The 18188-nt window shown below is 41.4% G+C and overlaps 1 protein-coding gene across 2 annotated transcripts; it reads right to left on the bottom strand.

The window, feature by feature from the left end:
* Positions 1-269: 269 nt before the first annotated feature.
* MFSD14A (major facilitator superfamily domain containing 14A) lies at positions 270-18185 on the bottom strand. Of its 2 annotated transcripts, XM_080602490.1 has the most exons (13): positions 18116-18185; positions 15917-15988; positions 9581-9676; positions 7613-7675; positions 6894-7021; positions 5765-5879; positions 5253-5471; positions 4854-4967; positions 4305-4376; positions 3745-3857; positions 3523-3620; positions 2785-2948; positions 270-1633 (listed from the first exon to the last, which is right to left on the bottom strand). In XM_080602490.1, the coding sequence occupies exons 4-13, from the start codon at positions 7637-7639 to the stop codon at positions 1427-1429; spliced, it is 1257 nt and encodes a 418-aa protein (XP_080458616.1). In that variant the 5' UTR covers positions 7640-7675; positions 9581-9676; positions 15917-15988; positions 18116-18185; the 3' UTR covers positions 270-1426. The 2 variants fall into 2 exon arrangements, with proteins under 2 accessions (XP_080458616.1, XP_080458615.1); XM_080602489.1 differs by lacking the exons at positions 15917-15988; positions 18116-18185 and adding an exon at positions 14282-14570.
* Between the last annotated feature and the right edge of the window lie 3 nt (positions 18186-18188).

Raw genomic sequence — 18188 nt, forward strand, 5'->3', positions numbered from 1 at the left:
AACTGCAGTGCACTAAAGGTTAACTGTCTTTGTTACTGACACGTTTATGTATAGCATATCTATAATAGTACTGTTCTGTCAAAGCCCTAAGGAAAGAGGCAGACAGCTTGTGCTGCTAAACATAAGGGAGAAAACGTACATGCTCAAGGCAGGCTTATGTAACAAGGTATGGTGTTGGACATGTACTCCAGCCTTCTTTAAAACCCTGCTGAATTATAACATACACACTACATAACTTTGACTAAGGGTGCAAGAGACATTAACAATTATTTAAAAATTCATTAAAATATTCAACTTTATTAACAGTATATTTACATATTTTTTTCCTGCTCTTGGTCAACCATGGTGAATGTTCAAAGGTAAAAAAAGCATTAAGCAGTAACCACAAGATGAAAACATTTTAAACCTATACAATACTTTATACATAAATTTATACAAAGGAACACTTAAATAATACAACTGGACACAAAAATATACACTTTTAGAGAAATTCACATCAGTAATTGTATAAAGCTCTCTTCTGTACTAAGGGGTCCTGAAAATTTAGGACTAAAACATTAGCTCTGTAATGTAAAAGGGTTATTGTGACAGTCCTCAAAGGCCACTATATAGCACACTGACATATTCAAGGCTATCAGCTTATATTTCAGTCTGTGTATTCAAGTTTTGAGGTCCTTTTATGATTATGCAAACATCAGAAATATAGTGGTATAATAAATGGTACTTATGAAAGCAGAGTTTTAGAGCCAATATTAAAATTTGCAGGCCCAAAACACCCACTTAAAATTTAAACAAGTATTTGATACTACTGTTTGTTCAAAAATAGAAAGAGTAAATGCACTTACATAAAAATAACTTTTACTGTTCAGCAAGCGTGCTCATGTGATTTTTATATTAGTACAAACTTAAAAAAAAACAAACAAATCCACCATATGACTTTTTAAAATAAATGATACCAATTCATCTTTCCCCTACTCGAGTACATTTACATTAAGGCTTTGAATCATCTGACCCACGATTTTACAACATTAAAATGAATGGGTCCACATGGATGCTAGTATGTCTCATTGAGACTTAGCATGAATAGAATTAAAGCTCACCACCTTAAGGAAACAGAAAGACACATGCTCATACCTTAACTATATTCCTTTTTGTCTCCAAACTAGAACATAAAGTTTAATAGTAACAGTATTTCATGGCAAGAGACGAATACTTAATATATTTTTTTAAAAGTATATTATTAATTTAATGGCAACATCTTTGGAGAAACTTCCAGTTTTTGTTGTTTTTGTTTTTAAACGCCTATGAATGTCATGCAAAAAGGTATTTCTTAAGACTACCTTAAGAAGTTGTTTCTGATGGAAGTGGAATGTGTATCCCAAACTGCAGATGAAAAAAAGCTAAAAAGTCTTCCTGGATTTTTTTGTCATACGTTTGTATCTTGCAATAATGGTTCTTTAGCTTCACCAGGAGCTTGTGGACTGTGGGGATGGCTGTGGCTGCCGCAGTGTTTCTTCCAGTTGCTGGATCGTACGCTTAAGTTGGTGTGTTCAGGAATAAACAAGGCAACAAGTAGTGCCAATAGCACAGAGCACGCTCCAAATAAGAACGGGGGTCCAGGAATTATAGAATTCTGAGGAAAAAAATAGACAATTAACACCACAAAATATAATTAAGCCTTTAGATGTGTTAACATACTAAGAAGGCTAATTATACATATCTTAAAAGTAGAAAGATTTTTTTCTTGCTATGCTAGCCAATATAGTATTTGTCTCCATGCAGAGTCTTTAAGAAATCTGTAATGATGAAGTTTCTGATTTAGGAGAGGAAGCACATGCTATTTACTAACATTTGCTAACTTCCTTTTCTAGTGCAACTTTTATGAAACAAATAGCTCTTCAGCAGTAGGCTTTCTGCCCTTTTATGTACTTGAAGTCTGGACTTCACTATGTATAGCATGCTCCCTGTGAGATACCTGGGGAGATTTAAATCTAGCATCTTCTCCCTACTAACCTTAAACTTGGTTCTTTTCTCTCCTTCCCTTCAAGGTACCATTTGCTTTTTTAGTTCCAGACAGGTACATGCACACAGCACAACTGTATGAAAGCAGTGCAGAAAAGTTTTGTTTGCAGTCTGAACAATGAGTATGTCCATTATCATTCAATTTCACTGCCGTTTACAGAGTGGACTTCCAAGAACCACATTAACAAAAAAAAGTACTGAATAGAATTCTGCAAAGAAGGTAAGGGAAAAGCTTTGGCTTGTAACTTAATCAGTTAGGCACAGCTAGACAGCACTGCATTGTAACAGCTGAAGAGAAGTATCCCTTATCCTACTGCAGCCAGTACAGTCACCTGTTCAATTTCCTCAACAATTTATCATCTATTAGGAACTTAAAAAAATACAGAGGCCTTGGCTAGAAGGCTTAAAGGACACCACAACCCAAATGCGTCATACCTGAGAGGTAAATACAGTGTCAGAGACCTGCTCAGTAAGAGAAGAAAACAGTGGGGTTGTGTAGTTATTAATTCATCTTTCCTTTCTCTTTGGAAAGGCTGTCAGTTGCCTAACTACTAAGAGATCCAGCTAATAGGAACAAAAACTGAACCATAGTATCTAGTCTCAAGCCAAAGCCTGTGAGAGTGACTTAAGAACCTATTTTTACATGCTTAATATACAGTCAGCCTGACAAAATGTAATGCAGCATCATAGTCAGGAACCACTAGAGACATGGTCCCTTCCCCATTCCTTTTTTTTGGGAATCAGTCAGTAAAAGAAGAGTACCTGTTGTAAATGGTATTGTGTGACAACACTGCTTCCTGGTGGTGATTCAGGCATGGGGAGTTCATTCAGTTCAACGTGAAATATATAGAATATAAAACCATAAAGTGCTGGTCCCAAACCATTACACAAGCCTCGAATTCCTGTTATCATCCCTTGAACCACACCTGAAAAAAGCAAGATGGTCTGTTGTCTATCTACACACACACACACATATATATGTAAAAATGATTTTAATAGATTATGAACACATCAGTAAGACTTTTACACTGACGCAAAAAGGAAAACTTCTCTCACTGCTGTTGGACTGTGAGTGGCAATAAACAAAGGGTGCAGACAACTTGTCTTCACGGTATATATTTTTTTTCCTATCTCCCTATAGGCATAGAGTAATGCTTCCTATGCCATGCATATTTAGAGATCAGTATATACAACATCCTTGCTCTCACAGTCTCACGCAGCAGCAGAAGCACTGCATACAACCTGTACAACAAAGCCAACTTGCATCAAAAGTAATGAAAACAACCAGCTTTAAATATTGTACTATCTTTGGGCTCTGACTGTTTTTGCCTCTGGGCCAGAAGGACTTGTCATGCACATATGGCAGCTTTAAAGTAGATTTTAACTTTTTGTGACCTGTGCTCAAGTATATAGGCTACCACGATTAAGGACAACTCACTAGACGTGTTTAGCTTCACAGTAATCTTTGACTAGAATTCAAAGGGTTAGGACAACACCTACCTTGTTGGTCAGCATCAGCAGTTCGTGAAACCAGTGCACTTACAGCTGGGAAAGTAATACTGGACATGGCTGCAACAGCTCCAGCTGCCCACATCATCCTGCAGAAAATAAAGATTCAAAGTAACTGTTCAGCCAGGACAGCATTCTGCATAGGGAGCACATATATGTATACGTGCATGTTTGTAAGTATCACATTCAGATATTAAAATGGAATTTACATACCACGGTTCTGATCCAAAGCCATACCACGCAAGTTGTAGTATTTGAAATCCTAGACCCAGTAGGATGGTGTTTTTATTTCCAATGGACCGCATAAGTAAACTCAAAACTACTGTCTGATAGAGCAAGGAACAAGGTACAAGGGAAAAAAAATATTAATCTAAATGTTAAATACATGCAAATACATTAATGCATTAAAAAAGCTAAGTTCAAAAGCAGTATTTGCCAAGTAGTCAGGAGTCCTGCCTCTACCAAAAAAAAAAAAAAATTAAAAAAATCATTTAGCAAGTAATATAAACAAACTATCACCCCTTATTTGATACATAAGAGGATTTAGTTTTCCCAACACAAAACACTTTGGATATTAATGAACCAAACCCTGTTTGGCGAGCTGTTTTATTCATCTAAGTTAGTTAAAGTAGACGTGTTAATAAACTGTTAGAGGCTTAGAAAAACAGCTAAGAGAAGGTGACTCATGTTTCTGGAACCACAACATTATGGAAGTTCTCCACAGTGCTTAGCTCTTCTAGAGTTACTCAGTGAATTACGTAGAATTAACTCACCTGTGCAATAATGGAAAGAATCCCAAGGACTGCTATAAATGCTGCTACACTTTCAGATGAAAATCCCATTATCTGTATAAAAAAACAAGAATGGCAATTTGATTATTGACCAAGAACATGTATATCATATCACACGTATCAGTGTGGGAACACACAATGCAGAAAACTGGTATTATTCAATTTAAATTGAAAATTTTCTAACTAAATTCCTAACTTAAAAGATGTATATATTTTTTCCACTAAATAAAGTGGAAGACACAAAAAGCAATGGCATAAATGGAAAACAAGTAAACGATTCCCTCAAAGTAATAAAGCAGTTTAAAATAGTGAACTTCATAATCCAAGAATAATGCAAATAGTTATGGAATAGAAGTTGCTTTAATGTGTTCATCTCTGTCTCTACAAACCAAAAGCAAACATAACAGCGAGAGTACTTAACTGCTGCAAGCTTTTAAATTACACTAGTTACCTCTACTTTTTATTCAGCACTATTGTAAACTTTCCTATAAATTTACTTTTGTTCAAATCCATATCGAAATGTTACATTACCTGTCTGAGGTATAGGAAGAAGCTAGAATATTGACCTGCCTCCGGGAGGTAGGAAAGAAAGACTGTTATGCAGATTAGCAGCACAACTGAGTCCTGGCCAACTTTCTTCAGGGACTATGGCAAGAAAAAAAATAATGGAAAACATTTAATTGTCATATTCAGAAAAGCATACCTAATAAGAAACTGGAATTAATGAATCAATTAATGAAATCATTACGTGGCACCACCAAAACATTTTCTGTGCGTTTAGCAAGATTGTTGGCAAAAGTATTGGCAGCAATGCAAGATTAAACTTGATAAAAGATGGCTTTGTATTTTTTTTTTAAGCTTGAGATGTAGTAAATTCAATCACTTTTTTCAAGTTCAGCACAAGCATCACTCCATATTTAACTAGCTTACTGCAAAAGGGTCAGCCTGTTCCCACGAAATGGGTGCTCCCCAGGATGCTGGCCTCATCTTCTCTGGCAGCGATTCTGGTACAGCAACAAGAATAAAACAAATGTCTAACAAGGCGATTGCTGTAGCTAGGACCACAACCAAGCTGTCTCCATAGACTCGACCAAGGTAGGCACCGATAGCAGGGCTGGTAACTAAACTTGCTGCAAATGTTGCTGAAACCTGAAACAAATAACAGCTGGTAAGATCTTCAAGGACACAATTCAAAAGTGTTATTACAATGGTAATAACTACAGAAAAGGTTTTACTATGCTTGTATTGTATTTAAGTTAGAAGCAGAATATTCAAGAGGAGCTCCAGGAGTGGGTGACAATAACAAGTAATCAGAAAAACCCTACTCCAAACTGAACCTGACTTGCCAGGGAGGGAACAAAAATAGTGATTTTGAAAAGCTTTACCTACTGAAGTATTAAGCACTGAATACCAGAGACAGAGAGAGTTAAAAAAATACATACCAAACCATAGGCCATACTTCTTTCATGTTCTTGTGTTATGTCTGCTACATATGCAAAAACCACTGAAAATGTCACTGCAAAAACTCCAGAGACAGATATAACAGCAAAGTACCACCTAAAAAAAATTACATACAAAAATTAGAACACATAAAATGAAACAAAAAGTCTGTACTTAAAATCCAAGTACAATTCAACAGTTACTGTCTTGTCCAAGTTTTCCTGACAAGTATTAAGATAAACATAAAGCCAATATGAATGCACCTGGATACAGCTGTATGATTTCTCCTACGCACTGACCACAAAGATAAACAGTGTAATTTTGTGACATGTACAAAAAGCTGCTGTGATTTAACACTTCCAGGAAGCTAGGTGTTGATATGTCTGTGACTGAAAGCAAGTCGGGAACTTCAGTATTTGCAAACTGGTCATTGAGAGCTCTCAACATAAGCCTCGTCTTTACACTAGACAGTAGCACTGACGTCATTCGAAACCAGCTACACTGGGAAATGAGCTGCTTCCAGGAAAGGGACGAGGAATCCATGTGACCAGAGAGAAAACTGGAAAGGCATGTGGAGCTGCCTGAACAGCTGCCTCCTCCCTGTGTCACTGCAGTCTGCATTATTTCAGCTGCAACCTGAGGTACAGCGCACAGGTAGTCCAACACCGAGTTCCGACTCGAGCAGTGAACTCGGGCAGTACCTGAGTAATGTATGTGCCGGTTATGACCTTACTCGACTTGCACAGCCTGTGAAAGCTGATGGATTTTAAAGCTTGAGAAACAAAAGTATAAAATTGAAGCAACATTTTGCAAATAGTTAATTCATGCATAAGGTAAGTTTTCATTTCTTTGCAGGTGGTTAGTTTTAGAGTAACATGGACACAAAAAAGCCTTGTTACCCTTTCTTGGGTGGCATTCTGAAACACTTGGCAAATGTGCTGGAAGTAGTAAGTGGGGGCTAAAGCACAGCTACTCCACTTTGACTCCATTCCCCCAACTTTGCAGTGAAATAATACAAAAGCCTCAATGTTGCATGGAGCAAATAATATTTTATCAGCAATACTCCAAGCATAAGGATTAGACAACAACCTAGACAAGAAGCATGCATCTAGTGTGAAAGACTGCACTAACCATGGGCTGATCTTCATTAGTGGTATTGGCGCACAGGTAAAAAATACTGTTAGCAGCAGGAAGGACTTCCGTCCCCACACATCAGACAGGGCACCTATGAGCGGGGCACTGAGGAACGATAGCAAGCCCTAAGTGAAATAGAAAGAATGCTTCAGTTAGAACCAAGTGGTTAGAACTGTGATGGCCAGCCATGCCACTAGCTGACAGTGGACTGGGCTCTGTTTTTACAAAACTTTATGACTATAGTGCAATGCATCAAAGGCAACATGGTCAAGCATTCCTAATCTTCTATCCCATAGTTGGTTATATAAAATTCAAATTTTAAAACCCCAAAACCCCAGAGCTACACAAAGCTCAAGAATGAGGATCCAGCAATACTAGCAGTTTTATGAACTGTGTTTTGTTCTACATTTGGAATTTGCATGAATATAACTAACTGAAAATACCCTACTAGAGCAAAAAGTTTTAACACCACATACATCGTTTTGGATCAGTTAACTACCTTTTTATTTTGTGAACTCAAACAACAGATATAGACCAAACGCTATCCTACAGAAAATAAAATGATTCGTATTACCTTTGTTGGCACTACTTTGATCTTGTATTTTTTATACCATGAAAACTCTACTGAAAGTTTTTCTCATCTGGCAGTCATTTCTAAATCCCACCAACCATTTGCATGAAACTATTTGCAATTACTTGAACATTTGTCACCCTACCTTTACTCCTTGAATTAAACCATTCATTAGAAATGTATGTTTTGGGAAGGTTTCATGCAAAACCTGGAAAAGAGATAAGAACACTTATTTACCCAATATTTACTATAGATAGTACTCATAATGCATCCATCTTCTACAGTGTGGTACATCCACACCAGCTTCTATTTCCATGGATTATAGACAGATCTTAAAAAGTCTTGAAACTTTAAGACATCCAAAGTTATGCAAGAGTAATACACCCAAATCACTAAGAAAAATCAAAGTCTATACTTCTACTTAGTAACCGTTATTTTCAAGTTCATTATCCAACAATTTAGTTTCAAGCTTATTTCCTGAAATTACACAGAAAGAATGCTCCAAATACACGAAATCCATCACCTCAGCAAAATTCATAGAAAGGGAGGAAATAACCAAGCGGTCTCCTTCCCTGTTCTTGCTTTGCAAAGAACAATATGAATAAAGTGAATGACAAAAGCACTCTTTGGGATAATCTCTGCAGACGTTTGCTATACTTTACTAATATAATACTAAATAATACATTGGAGTCTCCCCTTCAACAATGGGTAAGGTCTACCTGTATTATTTTCGTTGTAAGATATCAAAATGACTTTTTTTTTTCAAACAGCACATGCCACAAAGTTGTTACTCTAGCTGTAAGTACCAACATTTCAAGAAAACAGAGTAAAATGCCTTACTGTAGGTAAGGAGACAACCCTGATGCAAGCATGAAGCACAAATCTTAACTGGGGAGGGGCAGAGACACCTTCAGAATTGCCAAGTACATTTATTTATCAACTATGCCATCTAAGTATTTTCTCCCTCAATTTTGGATATTACCAGAAACACACCACAAATAACCTACAATTTAATTCACGCGTAATTCACGTTAGGTTGGATGTTAGGAAGTACTTCTTTACGGAAAGGGTTATTAAGCATTGGAACGGGCTGCCCAGGGAGGTGGTGGAGTCACCATCCCTGGAGGTCTTTAAAAGACGTTTAGATGTAGAGCTTAGGGATATGGTTTAGTGGAGTACTTAGTGTTAGGTCGGAGGTTGGACTCGATGATCTTGAGGTCTCTTCCAACCTAGAAAAATCTGTGAATCTGTGAATCTGTAAGTTACTTTGAGGGTGTAGCTTTACTGGATAGAGGCCTCAGTTGCTTCAGCACTTTGAGAAGGATTCGCTTCATCCAATTTCAATATCAGAAGTCTAAGTAGAACACAACCTATAAAAGTTATTTCAACCCAGATTCTCCACACTACTGTTGTCTGTAGGAGGCTGGAAAGAGAGAGACATCGTCATTCTGAAGCGGCTCTCGCAGCTCAGTGACTGGAGCCTAGATGTGAAGGTTACAACAGGCACCGCTCTCCAGTCTGACAGTGTTGCCTGAGACGGTTTCCATTCAGTGCCTGGCTTCAAGTTTGTAACCCAGAGACTGCTCGTGGTTAACATCAGCTTACAGACCTGCACCAAGATGGCATTTTAGGTGGAGTTTGCTTGGAGATCTTTAAGCCTTTGTTCTATCTCATTAGTAAACATGTGTCACTCTCAAAGACTAAATCCAAACGGAGAGCAACCAACTGGACTAGAAAAGAACTGTGTACAAACACATCGCTATGGATGTTGCACTGATCATAGGGAGGCTCTAACTGCTGTAACAGGGTCTGCTGTGAAGCTTGGTTCTAAAAGCACAGCTAGGTGAGCAAAGAACTTCTTGCACACACACACACACACAAGTAAGCTTCAGTGTTAGCAGACTGCCACGTAAATGTGTCATGCTGCTACACTGCTTTAATTAATTTTGAATTTCTGACCCCATATAAAAATAAAGTAAACCAAAAAACTTTGTACTTGCACAACAGAGCAGCTCAATGATACCCACTTTTCATTTAATTCAGTTATTTGATGCTTTTGCAGGAATTGCCCCATCTCCCATGCAACAAGAGAAAGTTTAAGCACGTCACTTACCACCAGAGTGGGTGCTGTTAAGAGTCCCCAAGCAAAGAACTCCAAAAATATCACTATCACGGCGTGGTAGACACTAGGTGAACCTATTCCTTGAGGCTAAAACAAGAGGAAAACCAGGTCATTAAAGCATCTGACAAGCTGTCATAATCACATATCTGAACACTATAAACAGAAGGGTTAAGAAATGAAACAGAACTCAGAACATCTGAATGCAGTTGCCCAAGCTAGCTGGTACTAGGTGAAGTTCCCTTTTTAACCTTTTGCTGCAAATGTGCTGAAGTGTCAGTGCCCTGTGGAGTACAAAGTGCACCCTCATCTCAAATTAAAAAATGAACTGCTCATACTGCCAGGCTGGGAAACAAGGATGCTACTGAAAGCAGAAACAGACTCTACTGAGGACTAGATTTTTTTTTCTAAAAAAAAAAAATTTATATATATATATATATATATATATATATATAAAAGATTATAAAATATATATAAATAAAAGATACAAAGTAAGAGACTTCAATTCTTTGGTGATTTGGTACAATCAGAAGCAGCTTTTGAGCACGTAAGAGCATGGGTGGGATAACCTGCTCATCTCATGTATTCTTCTGAACTGCTACCTGTCCAACAACATGCCATATTTGCAAATTAAAGAACCAGTGCACTAAGCATTTTTATATGAATGCAGTACAAATAACCCATCAGAAATCTCATACGCGGGCTGTAAGCTCAGAGGTGCTGCCTTAGCATCTGTCCCAGCTTCGTGTAACAAGCTGCTAATGGAGAGGCACCGGCTCGGTCAGGCCTGGCGCTTACAGTGAGCGAGCGCACCAGCCCAAGCCCCAGCAGGCTGCGTGGGATCCTAGCAGCGCGTGGAGATGTCTGCTGGGAGGGAGGGAAGGTGGCGCGGCCAGGCTCTTCTCAGGCGCGTTCAGCGACAAGAGCAGAGGCACAAACCGAGATACAGGAAATTCTACTGAAACTTTCAACAGAGCAGAACACAACCCAGGTTGCCTGGTAAGGCTGCGGAACCCCCGCCCCCTAAACTCGCCTGGACACAGCCCTGAGCAAACTGCTCTAGTCGATCCTGTCTGGAGGAAGGGCTGGGTAGCTAAACCAGAGATGTTCAGAGGTGCCTTCCAACCTCAAATGCTATACAATGTTAACTTACAGTTAGGTGACACTAGAGTCTTTCTTTGATTACAAGATGGATGCAAGTCATAGCCAGCTTTTTTTTTTCTCCCCCCCAGATTCGAACTTCTTCCAACAGGGAAAAAAAAAAAAAAGCCTTTTGAACAACCGTACGAAATAAATACAGAAAGCCACATGGACCATTCACCCTACAGCTAGAAGATCACCATTTTCAGAAGTAGTTTTATCAATACACGAAAGGTAAGCTACAAAAGTACCTTAATACTATGCTATTTTTCTTCCCAATCTCTCTTCAGTAACTGTTCATTTAGATCTCTGCTATTTGTTTCAGCCTTATTCTCTTAAACAGGTAAATTAACAGTCTTCACAGGTACAGAAAGTAGCTATAATTATTTTCACTTCCCACAATTCCTTCCTCTTTCCACCCACAATCCCTATTTTGGGTTTGCATTAAAAATTTATGTCGCTCTGCACAAACCAGAAGTAACAGTCTTAGCTGTTTGCCTCAGTCTGCTGCAGAAAATCAGGTTTGTTCTCATATTCCCCCAATTCCTTTCCAGTCATCGCCTCGTGACCCCTCCCAGGTGTTGCAGCCGGGAAGGCAGCAGTGGTGCGATCACAAACCACCCTCTCCCTGAGTGCCGGAGGTCAGAGCCATCTCTGAGCTCAGCAGCTCTGGCTCGGTGCTGCCCTAGTCCAGGACCCTGCAGGTTCCTGGGGATCGCACACAGAAACCAAAACAGCTGAATGAAACCAAGAGCTGTTCAGCACAACCAAAGCGTTTGCCATTTTAGAAGAATACATGAGGTGACTGCTGCCCTCTGCCATGTCATCAGCAAGCAACACTGAGCTGATGTTTCCATTACTATGGCAGAAACAAGCCTGCAGTGGCATCTAGACCACAGGGGTTAAACTTCCTTCCATTTTTATTGCTCACTTCTCACAAGTACTGTTATTTGTTCTTACCTGCTAAAGCAGAAGTAATTTAGTGACATCTAGATCCATGTGTAACTCAGTGCATTTGATGAGTGCTTCAAAAATGCATAGCCTTATGTAAGGTGAATTCCATCAGGTCATTCAGAAAGGCAGAATTACTGCTGATACCACTTAACTGGTGTTACTGCCTCTCTTTAGGTCACTCACAGCACACACCTGACAACATGCACACGGACAATATTAAGCATTGCCTTCTGTGATACGGCCACGCAACTACGGAGAGTAACACAAAAACACTGGGAGACTGTTCGATGGGATAGTGACGGCACAGTCACCCTTTTCAAATGCTACTAGTGAAATACTGAAAGTACTTGTGTGTAACAGCCTGTAGGCAGCCACAGCTTTGCTTCCCCCACAGACTTGTCGATGGTCTTGCTGAGATGGTGGAGGGAAACAGATTTCATTAAGGTCACTGCAAGTTTATACTTAAGACAGGACCATCCCACATACACTGGAAGAGAATTCAAGTACCGGCACGTTAAACATGTCACTGACTCCTAGCTGAGGCTCAGGACGGGAGCATGGGGCTCACGGATGGCCCTGCTCCAGGTGCCTGCATCGGGTGCGACCGGTGAGGTGCAGGCAGCGGGAGGAGGCTGGGGCTGCTCGGCATGGGGTGACACGGACACACCGCGTGCCAAGACTAAGCCAACTCAAGGAGTCTGAGGTGCCTCTGAATCAGGTGAGTTTATAAAGCCTGTGCAAGAACACCAAAGTGGTAAGCACTAAAACCCGGCATACACCAGAACTGCCAAAGCTGGGGCAGGAGGAGGGAGGGACAGCAGACCTGCTGCGGCAGCAGAGGAGAGGAGCCGCCTCTGCGCAGGGGCCAAGAGGTGCCCCTCTATAAAGGGACGCGAGCGGTGGAGGAGCACCGCGCCCTGGCCTGACCTGCACCACTCGCTGCAGGGACCCACCGGAACCTGCGGCGGAAGGAGAGGCTTTGCAGAGCCCGTGGGTGTTTTTTCCCCTTTTGCTTTCTTTCTTTTTTCCTTCTTCTTTTTCTTCCTTTCAACATCAGGATCAATAAACAAAAGAGACAGTAAGTTAACTTGATGGAAGTAAATATTTTTGCCTCTGATGGTGCCTCATTAAGCAGCTGCATACTCTTGCAGGTAAAAGAGTTACAATGTTTTCTTTGATGTGAAATAGTTTCAAAATAAGCCAATCAGACTGGAAACTGTACACTTAGATGCTTGATTAATTACTGGTTTGCTAATTGCAGACATTTAAGACATGGGCCCTTTTCATTTACCTGTCTCCCATAATGTCAAATAGCACGTCGGGCAGGCAAAGAAACCAACCAGACTGAGCACAGGAGACTAATTAAACAGTACGTTGCAGCAGAACAACAACCCAAGCATAAATAAGTTTTTGTTGTCATTATACTCTGCTATAGCAGATTTTATAATTCTAAAAATTAACTTTTAATAAAGCTCTCTGAACAGTTATTTGAAGGTAGAAAGCATCACAATATTGTGTCTGTTATCCAGCAACAGATCTATGTACTTCCATCTAACATTTGTAGCCTGTTTTACTCCACTGTATTAAAAACAACCGAAAACTGGTCACAACTCCCCCCATAAGTTTGTGCTCTGCCTTTGTAATGGTGGGAGACACTGAACACAGCACCAGAAGTACCACTGAAAGCTGCTGTTATAAAATCCTTTCTGGTCTCTTGGCAAACGAAAGTTGAAACATAAAGGACACCTGGAAATATGCTGTGTCTTAACCACTGACCAGTAATCACTCTAGAGAGAAATAGTTCTGAAACACAACGTAATGTAACAACAATCACTCTGCTTCTACTACTCATTCTAAAATATGTGCATCTAACATTTGTACGAGGTGACCTCGTACATTTCTAACTTTACAAAAAACAAGAAACCAGCTCCTGAAAAACATCAACGTCCGGCACTGGAGCTAGTTTTCCTCCCTACCACCAAGTCACCATCAGTTGGTCACCAGTTTGATCAACGGCTGCTGTGACTGTGACACCTCCCTTTTCTCCATTAGGGTTCCAAAAGAGAAACAGAAGGGTGACCCCGGATTTAGCCAACCAAAATCTCTCTTTATTAACGACTCTCTCGCAACAATAGTGCTGCGCTAGAAGAGTACCATCACCTGTACACAATGTTGCACAGCGGGAAGAAATCCCCAGGCACGGATACATTGTAAGTGATGCCGCTCGTCAGTTACGAGCACACAAAAAGCTCGGGCCCCAATTGCCAGACCACTTAGCGGGTACCTCTAAAAACAGGAAAAAAAAAAAGAAGCGGCGGAGGAAGCCAGACGGGCGGGGGGCTGCCAAGCGCCTCCCGCAGGCTCCCAGCCGCCCTCCCCGGGGCTCGCCGGCCCGCTCCGTGCCGGGGGGGGGGCCCACCAGCGGCCCCTCAGGAGGCTCCCGCCCGGCCGCGGGCGCGCCCCGCAGCCGCGCGGTGCCCCCGGCCCGGCCCGGCCCTGCCCGCTCATTGTGCGGCCGGTCCCGTGCGGCCCCCCCCCCCCCGCCCGCCCGCCCGCCGCCGCCTGACGGAGCCGCCCCGCCGCCGCCCCGCGCGGCCTCACCGTGCCGCCGTCCTTAATGATGATCTTCTTGGCCAGCATGACGCTGCGGTTCGCGGCGCGTTTCTTCTTCTTGCCCCCCTGGCTCATCTTACCATCCTACGGCCCGGCGCGGCGCCGGGCGACCAGCGCGGCCTGGCCTGGCCTGGCCTCCCCGCCCCGGGCCTTCGCCTCCCGCCGCCGCCGCAGCCTCTCAGGCACACGCCGCCATCTTGGCCAGCCGCCCCGGCCGCCGCCGCGCCTCACGCGATCGCCCCATTGGCCTCCCGCCGGTCACGTGGCCGCGCCGCGCCGCCCGGCCGGCAGTGCCCGCCCGCCTCAGCGGCCGGGACCTGTCCCTGTCCCTGTCCCTGTGCCCGTCCCCGTCCCCTCGGCAGGTGCGGCCGCCTCACGGCCCCGGCCGGCGGCGCGGGGCTCCCCCCCTCGGGGTCTCCGCTCGGCTCGGGGGAGGCCGAGTGCCCTCGGAGCGGCTGGCCGCCCCGGGCACCGATTCACCGCTGTCTGCAGGCAGCTGGCCGGCAGGGACCGGCCTCCGCAGGGCATTTCTCCAGCGGAGAAAGCCGAGGAACGCACTGCTGTTCGGTGTGCGCGGCTTGTAAACCCCTCGGTGCTGATGTCTGTGCGCACCAAGCGCTGTTACATCCGCTGCCAGGCACAGCTCTCCATGCCCATACCCACACAATACCAGTCTTTTTTCTGTGCTCCTTTATGACTGTCCTCAGGCCTCCATCTCCATCCCACTTCCTACATATTCCTGTCACCCCAGCTCCTACAACATCCCTGTTTCTCTCAAAACCGCGTTCCCTGTCCATACAAACAGGGGCTGCTATGCTGAACCTACACCCTAACGCACAGACCCGTGCTCTAGCTCAGCTACAGCACAGTGTTACGTTAACTAAGGGTGCAAACCACTCCTCACTTAAGCTCATGTGGGCTTAAAATAACCCATTAGCCTTAACCCAAGCACACCCATGTCTCATTATAATGCAGCTTTTAAGGATCTTGGAATTTTGTGAGGCATAGTCCCAGTCAGTGGATATAGTCTGGTCTCACAACACGACAAAGGCCAGTACACTAGCTCATGATACAGAGCATGGATTTACTGGGCTACCCACCAGGAAAAATGGATGCTTGCTATTATCAGTCATTTGTTACAAGTCTTAATGAAATTATGTAAAATATGTGACAATTCTGTGGAAAAAATCCCACGTTCCATGGTTACTCACTCCTTTATTTGAAAAGGAAGGGGGACCTAAATTTTGGCACGGTTTCAAGTCCGTTCCTTGGAGAGAGTGCTGTCACATTTTGGTGGGAAAGTCACACACGTATATATGATGTGTAAGGAACTCAGGTTAAAAGGTTACCACAGCTATATATTAGCGATGACATTCTGTGACTAGGCTGATTAAACAGCTGTTTTTCCACCCGTACATTTATATTAGACCAACCTTTGTTATCAGTGTCATTATCCAAAAATAAATGCATCTTAAGAGAAATAACAAGTTTGCTTATGTAGGTGGAACAAATGGCTCAAGTACGAATTCATAAATTTAGAATAAAGTCTAGATAAACATGACTTGCTTTTGTTGTCATGAATTTCAGCCAGCTACATATCTTCAAATTGCAAACTTCACTTACCTACGTAAGTCCTGACACAATCCACTCTACCATTACTTAAGTGAGACAAATTCCTGACAAACATTCAGCTTCCTGAAGAAGAGAAACAAAAGTTTTGTCTGTTACATCCAAACACCTGTACTGCTCAACCTCCAGTACAAAGCTAATGCATAATGCTAACCTTTAGCTGAAGATTTTATATCTTTTTTGAATTGGAATGAAAAAGGACAAAGCACTTACATTCCCAAGGGAAAACCTTGATTTTGAAGCACCAGTAATTGTTTTAAAGAGTTTTAGTAAGGACTCCTTGCTTTTAGGCCAAACCCAAATTACAGCATCCCCCGATGCCCTGTTCTAATGCTCTTTTGGTCAGTTGATGAGTAGTTCCTTTCCGTTACCTAATGGGCTAAAAAATGCAGTATAAATCATACCGATTCCCCCTAATTCAGAGTGTAATTGATGAAAAGAACAGACAGAATAGGAGTCCTGAAAATTATTGGTGCATAGCTGGTGAAATGATTTTATTATATAGATCTCTGGAAGGCACAGGGAAATATGTTATTCACCTTCCATAGCAATGCCTTTGTGAACTCTGTTCAGGTCTTTGCTCTGTTGTAAATTATACCTATAAAAAACCCTCAGATTCTAAACTGTAGCAGTCAATAGACTGTGCTGTATTCTAGACAGTGTATTGTATAGTACTTTCCACTGCTATCAAAACTATTTAAAAAAAAAAACAACACACCAACAAAACACCACACAAGCTACTGAATCACGGTCTGTCTCCTGCTAACTTGTGGCAAAACTCTTTCCTATGGATTACAGTATTTTACACTGCACATCATACAATACCCTACTTCCCAAAAAGCTCTTGAAGAATTTTAAAAAGATGGATCACTACTTTCCTTACATGAAATTAGATACCTAGAGTCTTTGCAAAGCAACTTGTAAAAATCGCATGAGGTGCTAAAGAAGATGCAAGCCTAGAGTGCAATAGTGTTTCTCAGATATAAATCAGGAATGTTTCCCTTGGAGTAAAAACAGTGAAGTAATGTTCTCATTTATACCCACGAAGCCAGTTTATGGCACAAACAGCATCCCCCCAGTAATCTGCTCACTACTGGCAGCATAACATTAGGCAAAAAGTTCCAGAGTGAGTTTTCATTCAGAAGCACTTTTACAGAGATCTCCTCATACTGTGCAGCCTGATTAAACATACCAGTAACTCACTCTCACTTACAGACAAGTAAAGACTAAGCCTTGCAAGATCAAGAATAGGAATAGAAAATCTTGCAGCTCCCTGGCCTCACACCAACGCTGTGAGGAATTGTATCAGATGTTCCCTACAACCTCATGTTCAGGAACTCTATTTCTGAAGGAGATCAGGATTTTCAGACTAGATGAGAGTGCAGAGACAGACAGCCACCAGAATACTGCTGGAATGAATTCACAAATCAGGATACATTAGTCAAAAAATGTGTCTCAGTAAAAATTAAAATTGTGCCAAAAGGAGGAAAAAAAAATCAGTATTTTATCCCATTACAGACTTTCAAAAGACTTCACGTATTCTGTGGTTCAGCAGTGTAATAGCAATAAAATGACTTGTTTCCAAACTGCTGGGAAACACCATATATTACAATTGTATTCAGTGTAAGTACACATATATCAACATCAACACACAAAAAATCCTAACACTACCCTAAAAATTTTGCCACAATGTTTGAGTATACAATTTATATTTGGGCTCATATATTTAAAACTTCATTTAAAATATATTGAAAAATACAAACGTTAAAAAATCTATAAAAGTGTTATTCAGCAGCAAATATATGCTTAACATATAAGCAATTTTTACTCAGTTATCAATTGCTAATGAAATCAATATGGCTAATTAGGCAGAACAATGATGTAAGGTTTGAGGCAAGAATTAAAAATGTAATGGCAAAATTCTGCTCTTGGATGCAAATGTGTAGAAGACATTCAAGAATGAGCGCTGAACTGCACCACAGGACAGATTTTTTTTTCTTCTACAAAGACCTATAAAATCACCTACCAGGAAATAATTAGACAAAATTATTAATTCAACTGAATAGGAAATTTGGATTCACAGTAACTGGAGCAGAAATTGTCATCTAATTAATCCCACTTATTTTGTTGCATTTTCCCCTGCATTTTAACCACTAAAAATATCCTCATTCTAGAAATATATAATGAGCTCACCTGGAAAGAGTAGAACTTTAGTTCTCGAATGACTTCCTGTGGGAGAAAAAAGTCAGCATTAAAAATGAACAGA

Source organism: Anser brachyrhynchus, assembly GCF_964034855.1.
Source record: "Anser brachyrhynchus genome assembly, chromosome: 8".
In the NCBI taxonomy this organism is placed as follows: Eukaryota; Metazoa; Chordata; class Aves; order Anseriformes; family Anatidae; genus Anser; species Anser brachyrhynchus.

Excerpts from the sequence above, each read along its gene's own strand:
- MFSD14A (XM_080602489.1), bottom strand. The coding sequence starts at position 14,368 with ATGAGCCAGGGGGGCAAGAAGAAGAAACGCGCCGCGAACCGCAGCGTC. Across the intron at positions 7,676-9,580 it reads TAACAGCACCCACTCTGGTG|GTTTTGCATGAAACCTTCCC; the intron begins GTAAGTGACGTG and ends TCTCTTTTCCAG. Across the intron at positions 3,858-4,304 it reads TTCTTTCCATTATTGCACAG|ACAGTAGTTTTGAGTTTACT; the intron begins GTGAGTTAATTC and ends TTGCTCTATCAG.